Source organism: Aquarana catesbeiana, linkage group LG01, assembly GCF_042186555.1.
Source record: "Aquarana catesbeiana isolate 2022-GZ linkage group LG01, ASM4218655v1, whole genome shotgun sequence".
In the NCBI taxonomy this organism is placed as follows: Eukaryota; Metazoa; Chordata; class Amphibia; order Anura; family Ranidae; genus Aquarana; species Aquarana catesbeiana.
This window is the reverse complement of record NC_133324.1, coordinates 664334424-664362253: the sequence shown is the minus strand read 5'-3', so window position 1 is coordinate 664362253 and position 27830 is coordinate 664334424. Positions and strand designations below refer to the sequence as shown.

General features: G+C 40.1%; 1 protein-coding gene across 1 annotated transcript in view; it reads left to right on the top strand.

The window, feature by feature from the left end:
• The first annotated feature begins 286 nt into the window (after nucleotides 1-286).
• TBCK (TBC1 domain containing kinase) overlaps nucleotides 287-27830 on the top strand; it is a 458935-nt gene continuing 431391 nt past the window's right edge. Inside the window, exons 1-2 of the mRNA XM_073601952.1 lie at nucleotides 287-423; nucleotides 4239-4463. Coding sequence (XP_073458053.1) covers nucleotides 4271-4463 — 193 coding nt within the window. The 5' untranslated portion in view covers nucleotides 287-423; nucleotides 4239-4270. The remainder of the gene's footprint in view (nucleotides 424-4238; nucleotides 4464-27830) is intronic.

The window sequence follows — 27830 nt, the reverse complement described above, 5'->3', positions numbered from 1 at the left end:
GCCTGGGTTGTCAGCTTCATGACATTCAGTGACTGGTGAGCATGAAATGTACAGATCACCTTCTTCCTCCTAATGCTGCTGAGTGAGAGTCCACGGCTCAGGATATCAACAAAAGCAGAACCGTTATCTCTCTCAGGATTGGCTGGGGCTGACAGCTCAGCTGACCTACACCTTAGTGAGAGGATCGCTCAGGAAGACAACACTGCACATGACTAGTGTTACAGGTCAGCGACAGGGACGCGCGCACACCCACACCATCAACCCACTCCCATGTGTTCCTGGGCTCACTTCCGGGCTGTCGCCGGGCAGTGATGTCACAGTCATGTGACAACCCTGTCAATGGAGAAGTGTGTATGGTCCAGGGAGTGATGGCGAGCCTGTGAGAAGAGACCAGGAGGAGGAGGCTGCATGCAGGGTGTACAGGTCAGGGCTCCAGCTGCTGTACATTGTAGTCAGGGGTTCAGTCATAGAGGGAAAGGCTGCAAGTGTTTGTATACAGACATGGAGCTATACATGTACAGAGTACAGGACAGCATTGAAGTCCCTGCTACACAGCACTGTTCTTCGGTTAGAAAAGAAGTCATTTTCAGTGCAGTAATAAAGAAGATACTATTACTAGGTTGAGGCTTTTTTTTGTAGTTTGTGAAAGGCAATGAATGGTAGCATCTGACCAACAATCCCCACAGATTCATTTTGTCTTAGCAGCTATGTCTATGAGCATTGTGCAGGGGCGGTTCACTAGAGAGACGCATTAGACTCTGTTCACACACGCTGCGATTCCCAGATGCAAAAATCAGCAGTTTCCTGCGACTGGGATTGACAGCTATGTACACTGCAATAACAGGCTGACCTATTCATGACTATTGATGAATGCGGTGATCGTGGCTTGTCACACTTTGCAGCTATTGTGACTGTTTGCACAGCAAATGATTCTTTATGGTGATCGTGGATGGACGTGCATTCTATGCTTCCAGGCCATGATCAACGCACAAATCAAGTCATGAATAGCTGCTACTTCTGAGAGCCTGTCATTGCATTATATGGGGGCTCGGCAACAGTGCGAACATCTGTTAATCCCAGCCACCGGAGTCTGCACAATGATCCTTGCAGAAGGGATTTGCAGCACGTGTAAACGCCAGTGTGATTAGAGCCTATTGCCTCATACATGCCATCCGAAAATCAGACGACAGATCATCCGTTTTTTTTTTTTACATGCTGATCATATATTGAACATGAAGAGCTTACTAAGGTTACTAAAATTCTCGTACGACAGAATAAAAAATCGGAAGTGATGTCACATGTTGTAGTGAATTTGTATTTTATTTTCAGACGACAACTATACTGATTAAACAAAAATTGTATGATCTGGTATCGTACGAGAATAATTTTCATGCTTGCCCGATCAGGTAATATCAGATGAACTGTCGTAATCGTCTCTCGAAAGCTCTGTACTAACGATCCGATTATCGGATTTCGGATTGTGTGTATGGGCCATTAGGGTCACCGTACATGTTACAGTCTGAGCACACAATCTTTGTACAAAGTAAACCAACTTTATTTTTAAATTGGTTGAAAAAGACATGAAATATGAACAAAGCATATTTCTCTATAGTGTGTACTTGTCTCAAACCAGGGCACTTTGTAATTTTTGTTTGCTGCTTCGTTCCTCTGCTATCAGCATGAATCACCTCTGACTGACTAGTTTTTCTGACATCAAGGGAAAAAAGATGACCGATAAGGGAGCTGCAGCATACAGCCTGTGATTGACAGCCTCAGCTCTGTTCCTGTCTGCTGTGTGAAAAGGGGGTTGTGTTCCTTCCCTTCAATCAGCTCTTTGAGCTCTCCTCACTGAGCTTTGCAGAGTGTAACTTCTGCTCTCCGACCCCTTTTTTTTTTTTTTTTTCTGACAGCGCAGGCAAGCTTTATAAATTCTGTACTTTGAACAGATGTAGAGAAGAAAAGACTGCAGATGAACGGGTACAACTTATGTAGGAGGACTTGTTTAATCTCTGTATATCACTTGAAGCCAGTCACTTCACTGTGTGTATGTGTATCTTTTAGATTGTAAGCTCTAAGGAGCAGGGCCCTCTGATTCCTACTGTATTAAAGTCTATTGTATTTGTACTGTCTACCCTCAAGTTGTAAAGCGCTACGTAAACTGTTGGCGCTATATAAATCCTGCATAATAATAATAATAATATAAATATATGTGTGTGTGTGTGTTTACAACCATTTTAGGCCCCATTCACACTTGTGCGACTTGTCATGCGACTTTGGACCCAAAAGGTGCATGACAACTTGCACCCCAATGTTTACCAATGAGTCCTGTTCATAACTGTGCGACTAAGAGTTGCAGCGACTTTAAAATAGATTCTGCACTCCAATTTTCATGCGACAAAAGTTGCATGATAGTTGCACCTGCATGATATATGTGCGACTTTTGGATGTGCAATTAGTTGTGGTTTCATTTCCTTTATTGGTTTTCTAACAAACTCCACATTTTCAGAATGATTGGAATTTGAATCCGAATTCTGTGTGAAGAATAGCTGGTTGTTAAGGAGTGTACACCCCCCCCCCCCCCCCCAGGGCACCATGTCCCCATGCTCATCACAAACATATCCATGACCCAGTTTGAGTCCTGACCGATAGTTTAAAGCAGTATTAAAGCGAAAAGCAAACATTTATTATATTGCAGCTTACTAATACTTCAATGGGATGGCTACATTAGTTTTCTTTTATTTTCATTTGGCGATCCAACCAGTAAGTCTGTTATTTTTCAAGAGAATAAGTTCTGATTCAGATGTATCATTTTACAGTGATGAGGCAAACCATTCAGCACTGATAGGGGTGCTTAAAATAACGCTTTTATTTATGTAAAACCTTTATCCTAAAAGAATAAAAAAAGTTTGCTGTAAGGGCACTTTCACACCGATGCGGTGGGGGCGTCGGCGGTAAAGCGCTGCTACTTTTAGCAGCGCTTTGCCATCTTTTTGGTCACTAGTGGGGCGCTTTTAACCCCCGCTATCGGCTGATAAATGGTTAAAAGCGCCGCTGCTGAAGTGCTTTGCAGGCGCTTTGGCAGCACTGGCCATTGATTTCAATGGCAGGGGCATTTTAGGAGAACTGTATACAGGGCTCCTAAACCGCCCCAAAGATGCTGCTTGCACCGCTCCAGTACGAAAGCACTCGGGCTTTCACACTGTTGTGACAGGAGAGGCGTTTTGCAGGTGCTATTTTTAGCGCTAAAACGCCTTTAAAGTGCATCAGTGTGAAAGTAGCCTAACAGATTATAAAGTATTAGCTAGAGTTTTTCAGTTTTTCTTCAATTTGTTAGTGTATTTAAATATTCCAGTCCATCTAATGCTCCCCTCCCTCAGACTGACAATGCTGCTGTCCAAAGGTGTCCCCTGTGCTCCTTCATCCACAGTGGGGAAACTCTAATACAGGAGTTATGTTACTGGCCAGATCACCAGGTGAAAACAGAGGGGAAAAAAGCCTAAGGGTCCTCTCACACTGGGGCGGTTTGCAGGCGCTGTTGCGCTAATAATAGCGCCTGCAAACCGACCCGAAAGTGCCGCTGCTTTCACACTGGATCGGTGCGCTAGCAGGACGGTAAAAAAAGTCCTGCCAGCAGCATCTTCGGAGTGGTGAAGGAGCGGAGTGTATACCGCTCCTTCACCGCTCCTGCCCATTGAAATCAATGGGACGGCGCGACTATACCGCCGGCAAAGCGCCTCTGCAGAGGCGCTTTGCGGTGGTTTTTAACCATTTCTCGGCCACTAGCGGGGGGGTAAAACCCCCCGCTAGCGGCCGCATACCGACGGTAAAGCGCCGCTTACAATAGCGGCGCTTTCCTGCCGACACCCGCCCCAGTGTGAATGGGCTCTTAGAAAATGAAGGTCTCCATTTAAAACAGATTAGTCACAAGTGGATGAGAACTGAATCATCCAATGATACCTTATATCATATGGAGATATATTACTGGAGTTCCCAGGTCTGCTTTACTCTGCCATTGAGTGTCACTGGTGCTGCTTTCTTCAAAATGTAAAATATGTGAAAAATACAAATAAGAGTGGGATTATGTTCTATCAGCTGTAACAATTGGAGAACGTAGGTGCCAGAAACAGTCCACAAATTAAATATTGTTTTTGGGGTGGAATAATCCTTTGAAAACTGTAAATGTTACCAATGCTTGTTTTGTTCCACATTAATACTAATACATATTGTTTTTATTTTAGCTTTTTTTTTACATCCTCATTGACTTTCCACAATGCCTCCACTGAAAGATGCCAAATTAGGAGCCTTCACCTTTTTTGCTTCTGCGTTGCCTCATGATGTTTGTGGGAGCAATGGCCTGCCACTCACTCCAAATTCCATCAAAATCCTTGGGCGCTTTCAGATCCTCAAGACCATTGTTCATCCTAGGCTCTGTCAGTATGTGGACATTTCCCGTGGTAAACATGGTAAGATGCAGACATTTCCTCATTTGTAATACTGCCTACTGTTATTATACCCTCTGTACTTCTCACATGTACATACTGCCTGCTGTCATACCCTCCTGTACTTCTCTCATGTACATACTGCCTTCTGTCCTACCCTCTGTACCTCTCTCATGTACATACTGCCTCCTGTCCTACCCTCTGTACCTCTCTCATGTACATACTGCCCTCCTGTACTTCTCTCATGTATATACTGCCTTCTATCCTACCCTCTGTACTCATGTGCATACTGCCCGCTGCCATACCCTCTGTACTCTTATGTGCATACTGACCACTGTCACACCTTCTGTACTTCTCTCATGGACAAACTGCCCTCTGTCATACCGTCTGTACTTCTCTCATGGACATACTGCCCACAGTCTTGCTCTCTCATGGACATACTGCTTGCTGTCATACCCATTGTACTTCTCTCATCTGCATACTGCCCGCTGTCATACCCTCTGTACTTCTCTCATGTACATACTGTCTTCTGTTATACCCTCTGTACTTTTCTCATATACACACTGCCTTCTGTCATACCCTCTGTACTTCTCTCATGTACACACTGCCTTCTGTCATACTCTCATGTACACACTGCCTTCTGTCATACCCTCTGTACTTCTCTCATGTACACACTGCCTTCTGTCATACTCTCATGTACACACTGCCTGCTGTCATACCCTCTGTACTGCTCTCATGTACACACTGCCTGCTGTCATACCCTCTGTACTGCTCTCATGTACACACTGCCTTCTGTCATACCCTCTGTACTGCTCTCATGTACACACTGCCTTCTGTCATACCCTCTGTACTTCACTCATGTACACACTGCCTTCTGTCATACTCTCATGTACACACTGCCTGCTGTCATACCCTCTGTACTGCTCTCATGTACATACTGCCTTCTGTTATACCCTCTGTACTTCTCTCATGTACACACTGCCCGCTGTCATACCCTCTGTACTTCTCTCATGTACACACTGCCCGCTGTCATACTCTCTGTACTGCTCTCATGTACACACTGCCTTCTGTCATACCCTCTGTACTGCTCTCATGTACACACTGCCTTCTGTCATACCCTCTGTACTTCACTCATGTACACACTGCCTTCTGTCATACTCTCATGTACACACTGCCTGCTGTCATACCCTCTGTACTGCTCTCATGTACATACTGCCTTCTGTTATACCCTCTGTACTTCTCTCATGTACACACTGCCCGCTGTCATACCCTCTGTACTTCTCTCATGTACACACTGCCCGCTGTCATACTCTCTGTACTGCTCTCATGTACACACTGCCCGCTGTCATACCCTCTGTACTGCTCTCATGTACACACTGCCCACTGTCATACCCTCTGTACTGCTCTCATGTACACACTGCCCGCTGTCATACCCTCTGTACTGCTTTAATGTGCATGCTGCCTGCTGTCATAGCCTCTGTACTGCTCTCATGTGCATGCTGCCCACTGTCATACCCTCTGTACTGCTCTCATGTTCATACTGCCTGCTGTCATAACCTCTGTACTGCTCTCATGTACATACTGCCTGCTGTCATACCCTCTGTACTTCTCATGTGCATACTGTCCACTGTCATACCCTCTGTACTTCTCTTGTGTACGTACTGCCTTCTGTCATACTCTGTCTTGTTTCATTTACACACTGCCCACTGTCATACCCTCTGTACCTCTTTCATTTACACACTGCCCACTGTCATACCCTCTGTACTGCTCTCATGTACACACTGCCCGCTGTCATACCCTCTGTACTGCTTTAATGTGCATGCTGCCTGCTGTCATACCCTCTGTACTGCTCTTATGTGCATGCTGCCCACTGTCATACCCTCTGTACTTCTCATGTGCATACTGTCCACTGTCATACCCTCTGTACTTCTCTCGTGTACGTACTGCCTTCTGTCATACTCTGTCTTGTTTCATTTACACACTGCCCACTGTCATACCCTCTGTACCTCTTTCATTTACATACTGCCCGCTGTCATACCCTCTGTACTTCTCTCATGTACATACCGCTTGCTGTCATACCCTCTGTACTTCTCTCATATACATACTGCCCGCTGTCATACCCTCTGTACTTCTCTCATGTACATACCGCTTGCTGTCATACCCTCTGTACTTCTCTCATATACATACTGCCCGCTGACATAACCTCTGTACATCTCTCATGTCTATACAGTAGTGTCTGCTGTCATGCCCTCTTAATTTTTCTCATGCATATACTGCCCGCTGTCATACCCTTTTTTTATTTTTCTCATGTGCATACTGCCTGCTGTTCTAACCTCACATTGTTCTCTAACAGATTTCTCCTTCCATGCTAAACATGTAGGTGGACCAATCCCCCAATGTGGCTATTTACATTCTGACAGCTGTCACTGCTGGCTGTCAAAATGCCTCAAAAGTTGACCTGCATCTGTCTGTATACAGACTCTGTTCGTCTGACAATTTTCAACATGGCACCCTTGATTTTTCAATCAAAGATTGTCTGGTGGGAGGGTGCCAACAGGGCCACCCACAAAGTGAATCTTAGCCAGTTGATTAGGAATCAAACCAAATTCACTCTGTATATGGCCAATTAAGTCACCTAATCTCCCCCCGCTGAAATGAGGCAATGAAGATTGAATCGCTCTGTTCTGTTCCTGTCAGCACATTCAGTGTTAGGCTAATAAGCCCTGGGCAGAACGATTGACCTGTAACTGGCTGAGTGTGCTGCCCTCCTCTAAGTCTAAGTATTGCTGTGCAGAAGATTACAGGAGGCTAGTATAAGATGCAGGGTAAAATGTTGGTGTTGTATAAAATATTTTCACTGGATTTTTAATCGCTCTATTATTGAATTAAATGTTTTATGAATATATTTTCCAGAAGTTCAGCTTTAAAGAGGCACAGCCACCTGCTTATTTATGGCATAGTGATAGTCTTTCCTGATTGCTCTATACCCACCCACAAGGTATACCATAGATCCACGCTCCCTCACAGCTGCACACAGAGTTAGCTTTAGTGTTGGACAGTAGTGGGGCTTACCCGGGTGGATGATATCACTGCCCCATTTCCATTCATTCCTATAGAGGAATGAATGTCCACTTGTCCACTGTTTGAAAGCATAATAGATAGCCTCTCCATTGGAATGAATGAAGATTCATGGGTTTAAAGTTGATGTATAGACTGCCTCTCTTTAGCATTGACTAGGCACTCAGGGGTTTAATTTCAATGTATAACAAGTAATAACAACAATCTAGCAACTGTATAACAAAAAAAAAGCTTTACATTGTTTTAAAGTGGTTGTAAAGTCTCATTTTTTTTAGTTAAAAATAACAAACATGTTATACGTATCTGCTCTGTGAAGTGGTTTTGCACAGAGCAGCCCAGTTCCTCCTATTCTCGGGTCCCTCTTCAGTGCTCCTGGCCCCTCCCTCCTGTTGAGTGCTCCCACAGCAAGCAGCTTGCTATGGGGGCACCCGAGCCAAGCCACAGCTCCTTGGCCTGCCCCCTTTTTCTCCTCATTGGCTGACTGACTTTGAGAGAAGCGGGAGCCAATAGTGCTGCACTACTGTCTCAGCCAATGAGGAGGGGAGGGAGTCCCAGGCAGCCGAGACACTCCTGCAACATTGCTGGATGAAGATGGGGCTGAGGGGGGCTGCTGTACACAGAAGGCTTTTTATCTTAAAGCGGTGCTCCAGTCTCTCCACGGAAAAATTTAAATTCAGCAGCTACACATACTGTTGCTACTGACTTTTAATATTGGGACACTTACCTGTCCTGGAATCCAGCAATGTCGGCACCCTAGCCGATGTTTAATTCAGTTCTCGAGAGCTGCCACCATAGCCTGTAAGGGAAACTGGCAGCCGATTCCGCACTGCACATGCGCGAGGCGCGGTGCGCTTTTTTTAGAATAACCCGGCGGTGGAGAAGGAGGAGGGGGCTGCACTCCTGACGGATCTCACCGTGGTGAGGTACGACGGAAGTGGGGATAGGTACCTGTCAAAAACGGGTGCCCGCTCTCCCCCAGAAAAGTGCCAAATTTGGCACCGGAGGTGATGAGGAATCACATTCAGCTCTCCCACGGTCCAGAGATGCAGCCGCCCGGAGCCTCGCTCCTCTCCCCCCTCCTCTGTGCCGTCATAGCAACTGTGGGCACCTGGCCGTGACAGCTTTCAGCATCAGGGCTAGGCGCGCAATGTGCATGAGCGAGTAACGTTGCGCTCTATTTGCCAGGCAATGTTCTGGGACCTGTGACGTGTCCCAGAAGATCGCAGAGAGGGAGGGGCTGCCTAGGGGGAGAGAAGGAGTCGCCTAGGCGACCAAGAGCTGGAAGGAGGAAGTTGGATAGGAAGTCCCACTCTAAACTAGGTACACACTCCCCCCCCAAAAAAATGACATGCCAAATGTGGCATCTCCGGGGGTGAGGAGTGCTTAAAGTGGGAGTTCCACTTTTGGGTGGAACTCCACTTTAAGTCAAAGACAAAAGTAGAGCTATCAAGAGAAAACATGTTTTCCAAAGTCTTTGAAGGGCTATGAAATGCATTTAATTGCTAGAAGTTGCCAAGTTTTCTTTTTTTTACCAAAAAATGGTTTCTGTCTCCGTGCTGCTGTTCTCTTGCTGAAGGCAGTCAGCAGAGTAATCCAGCAGCTACATACTTACAGGAGTTTTCAATCTACTTGGAAGGGGTGAGGAATCTGTTTGTTTTCTTGAAAAGCAGATATGTCAACCTGTATAATTGTTAGCTTAATGTGTTTGTCTGTTTTTATGTTGGATTAATGTGCATCAAAAGCCTAGAAGATCTAAGCCAGAATTTGTCTATAAAATGTGTATAGTATACAAACCAGACTATGGGAATAAATCTATGACTGCGGCGTGTCCGGGTAGCATCAAGATATAGTCATAGATTCATGAGTAGATAGATGAAAGGCTGAAAGTGTCATTTTTGAATTGTGTATAAAAATGGTGTCATTCTCATAGTGCCGCTGGTCTGGTATAGGTATACATTTGTTGTCTTTTTGTTTTTCGTAGTAGTGAGGGATATTTTAAAGCCACATAAACCAAACATTTCCACTTCATTGCCTTGGAGAATAATGTATACTTGTAACCAAGGAATGGGAATCTGTTATAGCAGAAAAAAAACTTTCTAATTGCTTTTCCAGATACACAGCCTTTCATCACCTCTACAATGCTGAGAACATGTTATGTTCACTGACAATTGTCTTTATTACAGCCTCAGTGATCCATTGTTCCACTTTATTTTATGTTCATTTCCATACTCTCCATGAATTGGAAACCTCACCATGGATTAGTTTAGCCGAGGAAAGGGAACAACATGGATTTCTTTTTGCTCTGACTCCTCGTTCTGCCTTTCACTCTGGTTGAGATATATGGTCTACATAAAATGGCAGTTTTTTTTTAGTTACGTGGCGTTTCTCTAATAGCAGTTCCACTAAATGTTGTAACTACAGTAACTAATGGAAAAAATATCTACATTTTAATTGATAAGTAATAAATTAAAGTGTTACTAAACCCAGGACACCACATTCACTCTATCTGGTCTCCCACTGTGCACAAAACATTTTAGTAAATATAAACTGGTAAATACCTTTTCTCGTCAGCAGTATTTATAACAGACTTGTAATTTCTATCAATTCCTGGTGCTTTAGGAGGAGTTTTAGGAGGAGTTTTCATACTGCACGGAGCTGTCCTATCAGGATGCAGGGCTCCTGAATCTCTGTCTGGACGTGTTTGGACAGTGCTGATTGGCCCTGTGTTAATCACATGCACTCTCCCTCTCTATCAATACATGCCAAACTGAGCATGTGCAGCCTGACTCCAAAGGCTCTGTCTTATCCGGACTTGTCCAGGGGGATGGTGCGTGGAGGGGAAGATCTGTGCATACAAGATCAAGCAGCCTTTTTACACAATGTAGAGGATTAACCCCTTAGGTTCCACAGTGACTGATTTTACTTTTCTGGGTTCAGTAACACTTTAAGGTTGTTTACATCAACTTTAGATTGTGTGTTATTTGCTTTGTTTATTTTTTTTTTTAAGTAATGTTCTCCACGTCTTCAGTTGTGTTCATTTAAAGTGGTTGTAAACTCTGTTACACCACTTTTACCTACTGGTAAGCCTATAACAAGGCTTACCTGTAGGTACAATGAGTATCTCCTAAACTTGCACATTTTAGGAGATATTCAGTATATGCGCTGCTGCTGATGTCATTGGCGCATGTGCACTGAAGAAACTGCCCGCTTGTGCCATTTCTTCATGACTCGTGTGGTGACTGGTGGCTCCTGTGCACATGTACAGGGTTGAGTGTCGTTGTCACAGCTCTGGCCAATCACAGCGCCATAGCCATGAACCCGGAGGTAACTCCGGTGGAAGATGTTGGCTGTGTACTCGGAGTGCCGACACCGATTTAGAGCATCGTTCTGAGGTAAGTATTTCATAATGAGCTAGTATGCAAAGCTTATTATGCCTTTGTCTTGCAGGGTTTTTTTTTTCTTTTTTTCAGAGGTTTACAACCTCTTTAAAAGTTTGCAGTTTTAAAGGCTGAATAATGGCTACAAGATTCCTTCCACTGAAACACATTAAGGACCCATGCCTGAGGACATTTATCTGTACAGTATAAATCCTGGGGCTATGAGTGCTACTGGATTCAGAGTACAAACACTGGAAAGACCTCAGCTCCTTCTGTTTCCTGTAAATGACATTTTAGAAAGTATACCACCTATTTTGTTAAAGTCTAAGGTACATTAATTGATAAGAGTAGTGTCAAAGTAATGGAACCTATGTAGCTAAACCAATAAATGATTTACTCAATAGAAACACTTTTGATTATCAAAAAATTTGAGAGCCCCTGTATTTTACCTAAGGTAAAATAAGGTAATTTCTTCGGTCTAGTCAGGTTTAGTGTTGTCACATTTTTGGTAATAGAACAAATATCTAATTCGATGAGTACCTGAACTGAACTTTAAGAATTAAACTGCTTGTAGTATTTACATGCAGTGAAGCAGAGGTGCCTGGCTATATCATCAGTCATCATCTAGTATGCCCTGGCAGAGTCCTATCCCAGGGTGCTCTGGTATTCAAATATCTGCTTTAGCTCAGTTGGCACTTTTGAAATAAACAAAAGGGAGGAGAGGAGAAGAGCAACAATGGTGTAGCATGTTAAAAACAATTTTAACAGAAAATGTAAAGTGCACTCACAAGAATAAAAATAGAGCTCAGCATGACAATCAGGATGCCTCTGGGTCTAGAATAGATGGAACGGCAACCAGGAAGCCTTGCCCTGGCCACCGGCAAGGGAGTAGAGAAGGATGTAGACTAGGAACTGCTGTCATTGGGGGCTGAAACCAATGATGGAAGTCAGAGCTCAGGTGTGCCACCTTGTGTTGCTGGAGCTGGAACAGGAACACGTTTCACAGCAACGTTGCTTCTTCTTCAAAAGTGTGTGATTATTTAGGCTATTGAGACCCTTCAGTTGACGCTTTTGTCTGCCTTCAATATCACCTCGTTTATTGATTTGTCAATATAATGGTTGGCTTTATTGAACAATGAACAAAAAAAAAAGCCAACGACCATGCTGATCAATGAGTGCTTCTTTCTTCTGGGATACCTTAACAGAAAAAGAGGCCTCGGATGTGCTACTCATTTGTCAGCACAGTAATGTGCCTCCGTTGAGCGTTTGCCATTGCGAGCATTATTATAGTTACTCACTTTGAAGCTGTGTATGGTGTCCGGACTGCTACACAGGCAGCACAGAGCATCACGGCCCCTATGTGAAACGAGGTCCAGAGGGCTGGCCAGGATATTTGGGATATTTTTACCTTTTCATTTTTCCTGAAAAGTGAATTTAACCTTAAGTGAGGCAACGCTAAATATTATAATTCAATGACAAACCAACTAAAGCACCGCTTTTAGGCCTATTTGTAATTGTACCTGAGAATAGCTTGTCACCCACATCAATGCTTTTATTGATAACTTTAGTGAACTGTCCATCACCGTCACCATCACCGTCCATGATCTCCATCACCGTAAGGAACTATGGGGGTGAAAGAAAAGTATAATATCTATAATTCTAGATATTATCATTTCTCATTCTCAGGGGCGTTTCTGGATGTATAGCAATGTCTTTGTGTTATATGTTATATAAATATCAGTGTCCTCTCTCCTAGAGGGTAGGGTGTATAGGAGATATGTTTCTGTACTTTGTCCAAGGCCGCATTTCCAACTTACTTTTAGGAATTAGTTTCTTAGTAGAAATTGAAGAATCCTTCGTTCATACGATGCTTCCAGAAAGGTTGTTTATTTGTTCAGAAAGACAAGCAAAGACCAGACTTACATCGATAACATGTGGCATGGTGATGGTCTCAGAAGGAGGAGGAGGAGGAGACATCTTGATGTTACATTCTTCAAAGTGTTGGGTTACTTCTCTCTCTTCAACCCTACTCCATTCCTATTCTACCATGAATCTGATCCATTCTTATACTGTTTCAAAATGTTACGTCAGCATATCCTAGTAATACCCATATTTGCATATATACTTTAAATGGCTATAGTCTAAAGATAAGCAACATTACTCCACCCATTGTCCTGACATAGCAACTCAAAATAGAAATATCTACCCAGCTAAACCACTCCTCTGTCCTCCATCCTGTTAACCTTCAGAAACCATCACAAATTACATATAACATTTATGTGTTTCATATATTTTTTCAGAAACTTTTATCACCTAAAATAATAATGAACTTAAAATCTTCTAACAATTCCCCCTCAATGCACTATAATCAACAGATATAATAAGTGCATTCATCTTAAATAATAAATGTCTCTGATCCACATTTTCAATACAAACAATACAATAAACATTAATACATTAAAATAAACATTAATACAATACAATAAACAGTAATACAATTTAGTGTGTCAGATATTGTACATAAACATTTTCCAAAACTCTGCGATATTCTTATGAAAAATATTTAACTATTTCATTCCATTGAGAAAATTTTAATTATTATATTTATTAATTAATTTTAATTAATTCTCCGTCTAAATCATGTAATATTAAAGATTTTCTTCCTTCAACTTCATAAATTAATTTAACTTCCTGTGAAAACTCTTATGACTTTAACCATATAATTTGACTATTTTAATATGAAGAAGAAATAAATATCTTTGAAAAATCAAATTATATTGCTTTGTAATATAAATTATTAATCAATAAATAAAATTTCTTCCATTCCTGGAAATTTCAATAACCAAATAACTTCTACAATGTAAGTTTTTATACATTATCCTTGACACAGAACAATTATAAACATAATAAATAATCTACTCGTCTGTAGATACATAAAAAACATAAAACTTTCCCATCATTTGATTATCATGTTTTATATATTCTATCCATCTTTCTATTTATTTTCCTATTTATTTATCTATCTAATCATGTTCTTTAAATTTAGAAACGAAAGACATATCTATAAAAGAAAATGAAAACAAGTATCAAATTCTTATAAAAATATGGTTTTCCTTAGAAATTTTCATTATTTAATATAAACCATTCTAGACTGATAATCCTTTCTGTGTTTACCCATTTTATTCTTATTTTTACCAATTATTTTTATTTATTTTATTACCAATTCTTTAGAAACAAAAAATTATAATTCCAATGTACCTTAAAAATACAAAATAATCTTTCCAATTGACATCCCAATTGACATCTGTTTGCATCCCTGGTACCTTCAGATCTATAATTCTTAACCATAACTTTAGCTACTGGAATAAATTACTAAACATACTCATTAGAAATAGAAATCTCATTCAAGACATCATTTCTATTTAAATTTAGCAAAGGCCTAGCCATAATTTGTGAACAAACTTCTGAAATATCTGCACCTGTTGTTTGCAAAGTTTGCAACCACACTTCTTTCTATACAACAGATTATATAAAAATAACAAAGTATGCTAATCTCAAAAGACATCCTGTCATTAACTTAAAAAGTTAACAAACCCAATGTTTAAAAAAATAATAAAGTTTTTAAACTAAGACTATAACAGGTAAATAAGTCACCCAATCTTTACCTTATTCTTGAATCATCTTACCCTATTTAGACTTTATAATACTATTCATATGTTCTACAATACCTGAGTACTTAAGATGATAAGAAACAAAAACTTTACTAAATACCTAAAATTGCATACATGTCCTGCAAAATTTTAAATCATTATCTGATTCCATGGTTTGAAATCCAACCCCAATGGAATATGACATCAGTTCACAACAACTTAGCTTTTGTTAAAAATATTATTTTTTCTAGAATAACCTCAATTAATTTATCAAAAAGAAACATTAACTAAAAAAAAACAACATCCTAATATCCTCCTTTAGTAGGTGGAAAAAACTAATATAATCAATCTATATAGATTTGCCAAATCCCTCAATACTTTGTAGTATTAGGTTACTCTTTCCTATTGGATTGTTCTATAAACAAAAAAAACAATATTCAGAAGTTTGATGACAAAGTGTTCTAAAATGAGTAGTTCAGAATTTCTTTCATTAGCTTAAACAAAAAAATCAATCAATCAGTCAGTCAGTCAGGTACCTGGATATGCAAAAAGAAATATTTTCATTTAAAAATAACTCTATTCATTATAGTTGGAATTATTTTTTTACAATAAATATTATCTTCATCAGTCTGTACTGATTCTAACTAAAACAAAATGTCATAGTCCCCCTTTTTATCCTGTGACTAATATTAAATCTTGTAAAAGAATAATCTTACCAGATTATTGTATTTTTTCCTTTACACGGACAATTGCTTTAATTTTGTAAAAGAACACTAATTTAGGTTGGGCCTTCCTAAATATTATATTTCTGAAAGAAATTTGATCATGTTGAAATTTCTTTTCAGAACCAAAAACATTCCTCTCATACAGTATGATTGAATGAGCCACACATGCCTGTCACTCTGACTGCTAAACACATGGCAGTCTTAAGATCAGCTTTCAATGCAGACACCTACAGAAAGTTTAATATTGTCATTCCATTGTGCCAATATTTGGATCCATCTATAGAAGCACAAGAAATTCTTTCCCAATAAATGTCCACTAAAAGTTGACAAAGTGACTTTTTCATGATTAATTTACACAACTGTGGTTCTATCCCTCACATTGCATCTATTTAATCCCCATGTATTTTTAAATACCACTACAACTGATCTTTTTAACATCCAATTGCCATTAGACAAAGCTGTGTGTATTGACACCTCCTGTTTTCCTAGTAATAACACCTTTAGTGTAACATAAGATGTTTTCAAAACAAATGGTGCAAAACCCACAATGTCTCTGATCTGTAGCATTGGACAATGCTCTCCTAACACATTTTTTTATAAATACCAATGAAATTGTCTCATCATCCACATACACTTGAATATAAAATGGCTGAGAGAGATCTCTATATTAATCAAAAATACTAAATTAATAAGGGCTTTCTTTAGATCTTCAAATTATTGTATACAAGTTCTCTCTTGTAATTAAAAATATTTGCCCTACAGTAAGCCTATATAATTCATTAAAATTTACTCAGACAAATACTTTGTCTAGAAAAATCTCAATGAACTCTTGAGAAAAGTTATTAAGACCCAAAAAATCTTATTTTTTTAAAAACAATTACTTTAATAAGTAATAATACCTTTTAAAAATGTATTTTTTCTCATCCATGAACCCTCTTCCAGATATTTGGAAGACTTTGATCCACAGAAGTGAAAACTGTCATGACATGATGACTAGTCTGTGTAACTTGATCTGCATTTCTCTGTTGGCAATACACTCCTCGCATGTCACAAACTCTTAAGAGAATGATCTGTTACAATCAGTTTAGCTATCATGCTTTGTATACAATACACTGTACAATTCGGTAACAATCTAGTTTTTCGTTTTTAAAATGTTTAACCTTTTTACCACTTTTTAAACATATTTTGTTTGTACATCTGCCAAAAATCATGTACACTACGTTATATGACTTTCCTGATTATAGTAATGACAAAAAAATTGTTTAGAGGAAAATCTCGTGAAACTCACAGATTGGGTCCTGCCCAAAAACTGCGATAGGCCTTTTCCCCGAGAAAACTCCTCCATCAATCAAAGTCCTTACTTTTACCAGAAATACTAATTTACAAAGACTATTAACAATTGCTATTTTTACAATTTTTTTAGATTGAACAAAACTTTCATATTTTTATATTTTCTCTGGGTAGTTTTAAATAAATTAGAACAATCTACTACTTTTAATTTAATAACCAAATCCAAGTTTGGAATTTTTGTAAAAATTGTTCAATCCTTAACTTATTATTTCCTACAACCAAATCTATAGGATTTTTGTAAGACACTAAACACCATGTTAATTTCCATAATCTCAATTTCATACAGTTCTTTCCACAATCTTAATCAATACTTTTTCTCTGAAAACTTTTTCTGCCCCCTATTTACGTGTTTTAAAATGACCACGTGTAATAACGCACATTTTCTGTTGTTCAGGGCCTAAATATTCATAAACATTTACATGCAGCATTAAACTTAGTTTCCTTATTTAATAACTTCTTTACACTCTGGCATTAATTAATTACCTTACTACTGCATGTATTCCTGTATTCCATATATATGGAATGTATCAATTTCCCGATGGTACAGGAAAATACTTCTGAACCTTGAGATGTTAACCATCCCATGTTACCCTATTATATAAACAAACACACTCACCCCTTGTTAGTATGATAGTCCTGTGCGCACTTAAAAAAAAACAAGAGATGAATAATATCCTTTAACTTTGTTGTTCGTTGCCTTTTCTTTAGTTTGTTGCTTTTTCTTCCATTTGTTGCGTTTTCTTTCGTTCGTTGCTTCTTCTTTCGTTTGTTGCTTTTTCTTGGAAAAATCATTTTCTTGTAGCTTTTTGCCTTGTTCCTTGCATTGTGTGCTGTAGTGTGCTTTAGTGTGCTTTAGTGTTCTTGCCTGTTGATTTTTCTTTGCCTGCTTCTTGGACTTTCCATCTTCAAACATCAAAATCCGACTTTCATCTTAGTTTACCAAATAGTACATACATCTGCCTGTTGTACCTCAATGGTATCTTTTCCAAATAACGTGAAGTCTCAGTTCTTAGGAACTAACCTTGGCAGAAATCTTCACGTACGTAACGTTACGTTTTCACAAACAAAGTCTTGGATTTCCAACAATAGCTTGAAGCATACCGTCCAAATGGCCTTGACAATCAACTTCGTAGGCTAGGTCTTCCTTTTTTTTTTTTTTTTTTCAAAGTTACAAACTTTGGCTAGAGGTGAGAAAACAGACAAAGAAAAACTCACCCTCGACTTTACTGAACTGTTGTCCACATCTGACGCAAACGCCTCCTTCTAGGTTCTTTGATCGTTTTTTCCCGAGACTTGATCAATCACAAAATTGTGTTCGTTTCCCCCCTTTGTCAAGGAGTGGGAAAAAATTGACCATTTTAGCTTGCTCGCCATTGAAAGAAAAGTGTAATATCTATAATTCTAGATATTATCATTTCTCATTCTCAGGGGCGTTTCTGGATGTATAGCAATGTCTTTGTGTTATATGTTATATAAATATCAGTGTCCTCTCTCCTAGAGGGTAGGGTGTATAGGAGATATGTTTCTGTACTTTGTCCAAGGCCGCATTTCCAACTTACTTTTAGGAATTAGTTTCTTAGTAGAAATTGAAGAATCCTTCGTTCATACGATGCTTCCAGAAAGGTTGTTTATTTGTTCAGAAAGACAAGCAAAGACCAGACTTACATCGATAACATGTGGCATGGTGATGGTCTCAGAAGGAGGAGGAGGAGGAGACATCTTGATGTTACATTCTTCAAAGTGTTGGGTTACTTCTCTCTCTTCAACCCTACTCCATTCCTATTCTACCATGAATCTGATCCATTCTTATACTGTTTCAAAATGTTACGTCAGCATATCCTAGTAATACCCATATTTGCATATATACTTTAAATGGCTATAGTCTAAAGATAAGCAACATTACTCCACCCATTGTCCTGACATAGCAACTCAAAATAGAAATATCTACCCAGCTAAACCACTCCTCTGTCCTCCATCCTGTTAACCTTCAGAAACCATCACAAATTACATATAACATTTATGTGTTTCATATATTTTTTCAGAAACTTTTATCACCTAAAATAATAATGAACTTAAAATCTTCTAACAGGGGGTATTCCAGGGAGTTGGGGTGGATGAGACAAACTTGACTTTTTCTTTAAAAGTCAAGATTTGTATTTCATTTTAACTTCTTGGATTAACTGATTATTTTGACATTGTTTTTCACTAGAGGCAACCTCTGCCTCTGTATTTTCTAAACAAATATTAAAGTGGTTGTAAACCTCAGACATGAAATATGAACAAAGCATATCCCTCTATAGTGTGTACTTGTCTCAGTCCAGGGCACTAAGTGTCATTTCTGTCTATTGCCTTGTCTCTCTGGTATCTGCATAAGTCACTCCTGACAAGTTTCCCTGACCACAAGAGCAAAAGGGTGACAGGGGAGGGAGCTCCAGCACACGACCTGTGATTGACTGCCTCTGTTCCGGTGTGCTGTGTGAAGGGGGCTTGTACATTCCCTCCAATCAGCTCTCACTGAGCTCTGCAAAATGTAAGTTCAGCTTACTGTCCTGCTTTCTTGATTTGATTGTAGCCGTATTAGTGCAATTGTGACAGAGAAAATTGAGTACTGTCCGTGATACTTTTTTTATTTGCACTAACATACAATTTTTCAGGACAAGCTTTCGGGGTATGTCCCCTTCTTCAAGGTCCAAGCAGTACTGATTCACACATTTTTAAGCAGCATGTTAAAGAAAAAAAAAGGGAAAACCGTATGTGTTTGGTTTTCCCTTTTTTTTTTTTCTTTAACATGCTGCTTAAAAATTTGTGAATCAGTACTGCTTGGACCTTGAAGAAGGGGACATACCCCGAAAGCTTGTCCTGAAAAATTGTATGTTAGTGCAAATAAAAAAGTATCACGGACAGTACTCAATTTTCTCTGTCCTGCTTTCTGGAAGCTTAAACAAGCTGTCTAAATTCTGCACTTTGAACAGATGTAGATAGGAGAAGACTGTAGATACATTGGTACAACCTAAGTAGGAGGCTTTGTTTTATCTCTGTGTATCTGCTAAGGGTAGTCACTAAACTGGGTATAGTAAGGGTTTATAACCACTTTAAGATTCTATTACCCAGAGTTGTGACCGGTGTACTTTAAAGCGGGGTTCCAGTCTTTTTTGTGTGGTTATTTAAAGTCAGGCGCTACAAAAAGTGTAGCTGCTGACTTTTGATAAACACACACTCACCTGTCCTACGATCCAACGATGCAGCCGTCCAAACCCTTGGTTTTCTCCCTCCCCTCTTCCCGGCATTATAACTTTGGGCACCGGGCTGTGACAGCTTGCGGCTTCACAGCCAGGTGCGCACTGCGCCTTTTAACGATCGGCAATCTTCTGGGACCTGTGACATGTCCCAGAAGATTGCAGGGAGGGAGGGGAGAGAAGAATTTCCGGTTGGGTCGTCTAGGCCAGTGGTTCTCAACCTCAGTCCTCAAGTACCCCCAACGGGCCATGTTTTGAGAACTTCCCTTAGATAAAATAGCTCTTATCAACACCATGTTATTATTGATTTAAAGCAGCTGTTCAAAGTAAAGGAAAACCTGAAAACATGGCCCTTTGGGGGCACCCGAGGACTGGGGTTGAGAACTACTGGCCTAGGTGGTCTGGCTGAAAGTGGGGGTGGGTACCTGTCAAAACTAGGTACCCACTCCCTACCCCCAAAAAATGACATGCCAAATGTGGCATAGGATGAGGGGAGGAATGTTTAAAGCGGAACTTCCCCATTTTGGGTGGAGCTCTGCCTTAAATATGGGATTCCCTAGCAATTTGGCGTTGTCTCTGAAATTCTGAAATGTGATATATCTTACTGTAAAATGTCAGTTGAATCTTATAGGTGGCCCCCAAAGACGTACCTTATTAAATAAAAAACTTTTTTTTTTCCAACACTTATTGGCTATCTAGCCCCTGAGGTTTACACAACCCTCTGAAAAATGCACTACTGTATTGTAATTTTTTAGTTATTAATGCCACCCCTTCAGAATGGTAAAAAGATCATTGATGTCATGCTGCTGGCTTTGGCCAAGTGGCATTGGACCCAGAAATATTAAGGCATCATCAAGTGAGTTGTCAATCAGCCACAGCTAAAGGAACTCCTAGCAACCTCTGGAGGAAACCTGGGCTTCCACAGAACCCTGGCTGAGAATGGCTGGTGTTTTTGCCACTTCTGTTTCTCTTCTATGAATAAAATATCTTATTTCTGCAATCATTGTTTCCAGCCTACCATTATGTCACCTACTCTACAATATGATTACAGTCTGCAGCATTCAGCCTTTGCACTCGTAGTGCATGTGCTGTGTTCCTGCCTTTCAAGAGCTTAAAGTTATGAACTGTTTAAAGATAATAATAGGGACAGCGGATTGTTCCTTTATCCCAGTCATAAATACTATTTAGTACAGATGTACAATGTTTTCAGGTCTCAACAATTGCCTTGCTCTGATTTTAAATCTTACCTTCTGACATGCTAGCTAGAAGAGCCAAAAGAGAGCGTAACGTATGTAACATAGCAACTAGATTATTAATATGTGAAATCATGTCTGTTGCACGTTTTTCAGGTTGAACATGGCTTTTAGATATTATTGTGATATTAGAGAGTGTTTAGTGGAATTTCAAACAATAAAAAAGCTGCTTTTAAGCAGAATTTAGGCGTGCAATATGGTATTGTAGGTTTTCGTTGTTATATAATTATGGAAGGCCGATTTATATACCAAAGGTTGCAAAAGTTTAACTGCAGTTACCTTTGTGAAGTTTAGAGTTTTTGCTTCATAGTAAATGAATTTGTCTTTTTTACACTTCCTAATTTAGACATTGGTGGTATATAGATGATATTTTAATATTTAACACTACATAATTTTTTTGATCTTGTCAGCATGGCTAAAACAATGAACCGTTATATTATAATATCAATCATACACAAGTGTTGCTAGAAAGGACTTGAAACACTATTCGCAGCACTCCCTCAGTGAACAGACGTTGCACATGAATGCACACAAGTCCACCAAAACATAAGTGGGAAACAGTCTCTAAATGAGTGATATACGTTGGATGATACTTCGATGTTCCGTGAAACCAATAACTTCCGGGACCGGAAGTGATGAGCACTGCAGCTTAGTGAGGAGCAACATGTGGTGAGATGCCTAGTGTACCCCCCGGTGGACATTTAATTGTGCTAGATGTGATCAATGCCTAATTAAATATTTTGTTTGTAAGTGTAATTTTAAAGGGGGGAAGGTTTTTATAATAAACAATCTGAATGTGATTAAGCTATGGAGTGTTGTTTTGGATAAGGTTAACAGCGCTTGATGCTGCCCAGAAAGGTGACCTATTAACCTCTTGTGGAATCTTAGAGCAACACTGCAAACAAATGTGTGTATTTACTGCCTTCTGGTGAGTGTTTACTCTAAACAGTCTAAAATACTGTTTCCCACTTGTGTTTTGGTGGACTTTATGTAAATGCAAAACACCATCGGGAGTTGTGTGCATGCATGGGCAACGTCTGTTCACTGACAGAGCACTGCTAATAGGGTCCTTTCTAGTAACACTTGTGTATGATTCATGTTTATAGTGTATAGTGGCAGCTGAATTATGTTATATTCAGTTTTATTTAACCGGTTCCCGACCGGCGCACGCCGATGTACGTCAGCAGAATGGCACGGCTGGGCAAATGGGCGTACCCATACGTCCCTTTGAATTTGCCGCCGGCCAGGAGCTCCGTGAGTCGGGTCGCGGGTCCCGCGGACTCGATTGCCGCGGGGATACCCGCAATCGCCTCACGTGTGAGGACGACTGGGGAGATGCTAATGTAAACAAGCATCTCCCCGTACTGCCTAGTGACAGTGTCACTGATCTCTGCTCCCTGCCACGCCCCCCCACAGTTAGTAACACTCCCTAGGACATACTTAACCCTTCCCTAGCCCCCTAATGGTTAACTTCTTCATTGCCAGTGTCATTTACACAGGAATCAGTGCATTTGTATAGCACTGATTGCTGTATAAATGACAATGGTCCCAAAAATGTGTAAAAAATGTCCGATGTGTCTGCCATAATGTCGCAGTCATAATAAAAATCGCTGATCGCTGCCATTACTAGTAAAAAAAAAATTAATAATAAAAATGCCATAAAACTATCCCCTATTTTGTAAACGCTATAACTTTTGCGCAAACCAATCAATAAACGCTTATTGCGATTTTTTTTTTTTTTTTTTTTTAACCAAAAATATGTAGAAGAATACGTATCGGCCTAAACTGTGGAAAAAAAATGTTTTTTTTAAATATTTTTGGGGGATATTTATTATAGCAAAAAGTAAAAAATAATGCATTTTTTTTTCAAAATTGTTGCTATTTTTTTGTTTAGAGCTCAAAAAAAACAACGCAGAGATGATCAAATACCATCAAAAGAAAGCTCTATTTGTGGGAAAAAAAGGACTTCAATTTTTGTTTGGGAGCCATGTCGCACGACCGCGCAATTGCCAGTTAATAATGTGACACAACTTGGTCTTCTGAGCTAAAGGCTGCATATCCATACAAACTAGCACTGTGTGTTCAGGGAAGGTCAAAAAACTCCATGCGGGCTTTCATGTGTCTTGCACTGAGGAGAGGCTTCCGTCGGGCCACTCTGCCATAAAGCCCCGACTGGTGGAGTGCTGCAGTGATGGTTGACCCTCTACAACTTCTCCCATCTTCCGACTGCATCTCTGGAGCTCAGCCACAGTGATCTTTGGGTTCTTTACCTCTCTCACCAAGGCTCTTCTCCCCCGATAGCTCAGTTTGGCTGGACGGCCTGCTCTAGGAAGGGTTCTGGTCATCCCAAACGTCTTCCATTTAAGGATTATGGAGGCCACTGTACTCTTAGGAACCTTAAGTGCAGCAGAAATTTTTTTGTAACCTTGGCCAGATCTGTGCCTTGTCACAATTCTGTCTCTGAGCTCTTCAGGCAGTTCCTTTGACCTCATGATTCTCATTTGCTCTGACATGCACTGTGAGCTGTAAGGTCTTATATAGACAGGTGTGTGGCTTTCCTAATCAAGTCCAATCGGTGTAATCAAACACAGCTGGACTCAAATGAAGGTGTAGAACCATCTCAAGGATGATCAGAAGAAATGGACAGCACCTGCGTTAAATATATGAGTGTCACAGCAAAGGGTCTGAATACTTAGGACCATGTGATATTTCAGTTTTTCTTTTTTAATAAATCTGCAAAAATGTCAACAATTCCGTGTTTTTCTGTCAATATGGGTTGCTGTGTGTACATTAATGAAGAAAAAAATTAACTTAAATGATGTTAGCAAATGGCTGCAATATAAAAAAAGAGTAACAAATTTAAGGGGATCTGAATACTTTCCGTCCCCACTGTGTTTGTATATATATATATATATATATATATATATATATATATATATATATATTAGTGGTGCTAGTATATATATGCTACTGGTGTGTCTAATTTTAGTTTTCTTTCCAGGATGTTGGCAGGCAGGAATAAGATCAGTCTTTTGACCTACAGGAAACCACAGAGCATTATTTTATATGGCTAAGCTGAATACAAATACATTAGTCTAATTTTCTCCTTGGTCAGTTTTGCAGTCTGTGAATTTTGGCAAGGCAGAAAGTGGCTACTTTCTCCGTTAGGTCTGCCTGATATGTCACCAGCATAAAGCACCATTTGAAGCAATTACCATGTGAAAACCTTGCTTGGCTTAACTCAGTGTAAACTGAATTGGGAAGTGGAACAATTAGGCTTTTTTCTTTTTTCCTTGATGGGATGGTATGACCAGCCATGCCTATTCCTATTTACTCCAGGCACCTGAACCAAGTAAATGTAAATCTGCCCTGGCATATAACCTGCCACTTTCGCTTGTGAAATCTGTGTGCAATGTTCCAATATAAATGTCAGCTTTCCACAAAAAGTTATGCTCCCTTTTTTTTTTTAAATCAGCTTTGACATGACAATGTCACTTGTAGACCTCATAACAGGTCAGAAGTAACACATGGATATGTACAGATTATAAAAACTGCTTTTTCTTTACACTCGTAAAACTATGTGCTGAGAAATTCTCAATGTTTTCTAGGGCAACAGGGACCTTTTAAACATTACTGTGTCTGGGCCATTACATACAGTTGTCAGGCTGTAGACAGAGCACGTTGGCCAAAGCTGATGTGAATTCCTCCTCTCTGGGAGACGAATCCGGTCGAATGCATCCAGTAAAATGTTTAATTGGAGCATATATTTTCCAAATCCAACTAACCCTACATGACTAGCCTACACTTTTTTTTTTCTGATGGAGCAGACTGAAATTTTCCCTGTGCTAGATACTATGCTTATATAGTATTTGGGACATGATATAATAGAACCATGAAATATATGTACATCACCAACAAGCCGCTTGTGATTTGGCCTATAGATCTAAGATGGAAACAAATGTATGACCACTTCTACAGTCATATTTGAATAGACAAACATTAGATCTTGATTTAAATAGTGCCTGCAGACAAAGGTGATATACTTGAACAAATAACACATAAAATTGACATGATTCGTTTTCATCATCTAAATCAGGGTTTCTCAACCAGGGTTCCCTGGAATCAAAGGGTTCCTCCAGGGGTTGCTAGGGGTTCCTTAGACAATGAGCAATTTTTACCTCTCAGATATGTTCCCACTAACACCATTTATCTTTAGTGATCTGTATGCTGGTAATTCTTTCCAATTACCACAAGTGTAAGGAGCATTCTTCCCACTGACCATCACACTAATGTATCATGAGTTGTAAATATAGTAAATTTTAGCAGGGGTTCCCTGAGAGCAGGACGTTACTTTAGGGTTTCCTCTGTGTTAAAACGTAAGCCTCGGTTCACACCAGAGGCGGCACGACTTGCAGGTCGCCTCACCGAGGCGACCTGCACACGACTGCCGGGGCGACTTGCAAGACGACTTCTTTATAGAAGTCTATGCAAGTCGCCCCCAAAGTAGTACAGGAACCTTTCTTCTAAGTCGGAGCAACTTGCGTCGCTCCGATTAGAACGGTTCCATTGTACAGAACGGGAGGCGACTTGTCAGGCGGCTAGGTCGCCTGACAAGTCGCCCCCGTGTGAACCGAGCCTAAAGGTTGATCTAAATGCACAAAACTGCAGTCCATGAAATTAGAATCGGGTGTACAGATTAGGTGCCTATGATTGGAACTTCCTCAGGGAGTCACAGGTGGCACCGGTCCTGTTTTAGGGCCAGTTCACACTATGTGCTGTGACAGACATTTTACCACATGGTAAAACGTCTGTCACTGCAGGGACACACAGGAAACAATTGTTTCCTATGTGTCCCATTCACACTGCAACACAGCCTAGCGCTGCACTAAAATGCAGACATTTAGTGAATAAAGTGTATGTTTTGCACACTTCAAATAAAGCTTTTACAAAACAAAAAAAGGACGGTGCGGGGCACTGCACCGCGCACCACACTGCCCCCCTGGGGGGCCGGAAACATAGAGCTGTTGCAGCGGTAAAGCACTGCGGCAGCTCTCTATATAGTGTGAATTGGCCCTTAACTCCAATATCTTAGGGTCGGGTGTTCTCTTTGATACAGATGTATGGTGGTGTCATCATACGAAGATCAAAAGAACTTTCTAAGACCCTCAGAGTTCGGCAAGGGCTATAAAAAGATTGATTTAAAATAATTTGGCAATCATTCCACTCATAAGTACATAAAATCATATAATGATTCCGCGCTACAGCAATAGTAAAGTGCAAAAAGTGCCCAATGAATAGAATAAATAAACAGTGTGCAAATGGTGCCCAATAAGTTGGGATAATGATAAAGTTCAAAAGTGATTAATCAATGAGCTGATGTAACAGTCCAGGGGCATTAGATTCAATGTGGTGATAATCTCTTAATTCAGCATTTTTCAATAAATGTCCAAAAAAGAAGTTCTTTCAAAATGCGTTTAGATAAACTACACAGCAAAAAGGCGAGAGGTGTAAAACCCCATAAATGAGCTCACAGAACCCTCACCTTGATACCTTGAAATACCAGCATAAGATAATGTACAGGAATCTATTCCGCTATTCCAACATCCACCACCAGAGGGTCCTCCATTCCACTTAGTGTAAACCTGAATGGATAATTCACATCCACGTCCTCATACAGTCTCGTACTCCCAGCGAGGGGGGGGGAGGGGAGAAGTGGGCAGGGATGGGAGAGATAGAGAACTCCAATAGTGTAGTATGTTTATAATTAAAATATGATTTTATTAATACAATAGGCTGGACTTACATTGATACATTAGAAAACAAGCATAAAACAAATCGTATGGCGTTTGGACGCCGTTCTCACGTCACTTCCGGTATAATTCAACCTCCGGCCACTCCCTACGCGTTACGTCATCACGTGACGTCATCAGGGGATCCGGATTGGTTGTGGGAGCTGTGTTTATATCATTCATAGCTATACATCTGCAGTCGGCACTGCCTCTGCTCTCACTGTAGAACGGACTACAATAAGGAAACGCTTCCCGTACTCTGCTGTGGCTCACCAGCTCCTCCTAGTGTCTCGGAGGACTTGTAGCAATTAAACATCTCATTCCACTGCAAGAAAACTAGTCTATAAGTGGTGTAGACTTCAAATGACTGCTAGTTTGTTGAGGATTTGCCAGATAAGCAAATCAATCAAAGAGTTGTCCATTGATGCTAAAAGTGATCTCCAAGAACCTTCAAATAAAGATCTAACGTTTGACTGTTCAAATGTGTTAAAGTCAACAATATCCATGGAGCGTGCATCATTCTTACATACCACGTGCAGCATCAGTAAATTGATAATTCAGCCTTTAGTTTTATGTAGCAATTTTAGATCATTAATAACACTTTACTGCATTCTGTTTTATTCATAGCTGGCAGCAGAACTTTTTGATTTAGGAACAAGTGCTGCGCTTTTTGTTTGTCTGCTTTCTGTCAATCTATCCTTACTTAGAGTTGTTACAAATTTCCATTTCAAGCCAAGCATGCCTGGACATTTAAAGCTAAATTTTAGGTTCCCCATAACCCATCCCCTTTAAAGTCCAACTCTATGCGCAACAAAAAAATAAAAGTACCCTTGCCGTGAGCTGCACCCCTCACCACACTGTAAGGATTAAATGCATGAATAAGGTGTAATACTATATTTTAAAACTTTGGTCAGCATAGTAACAAAATGTATG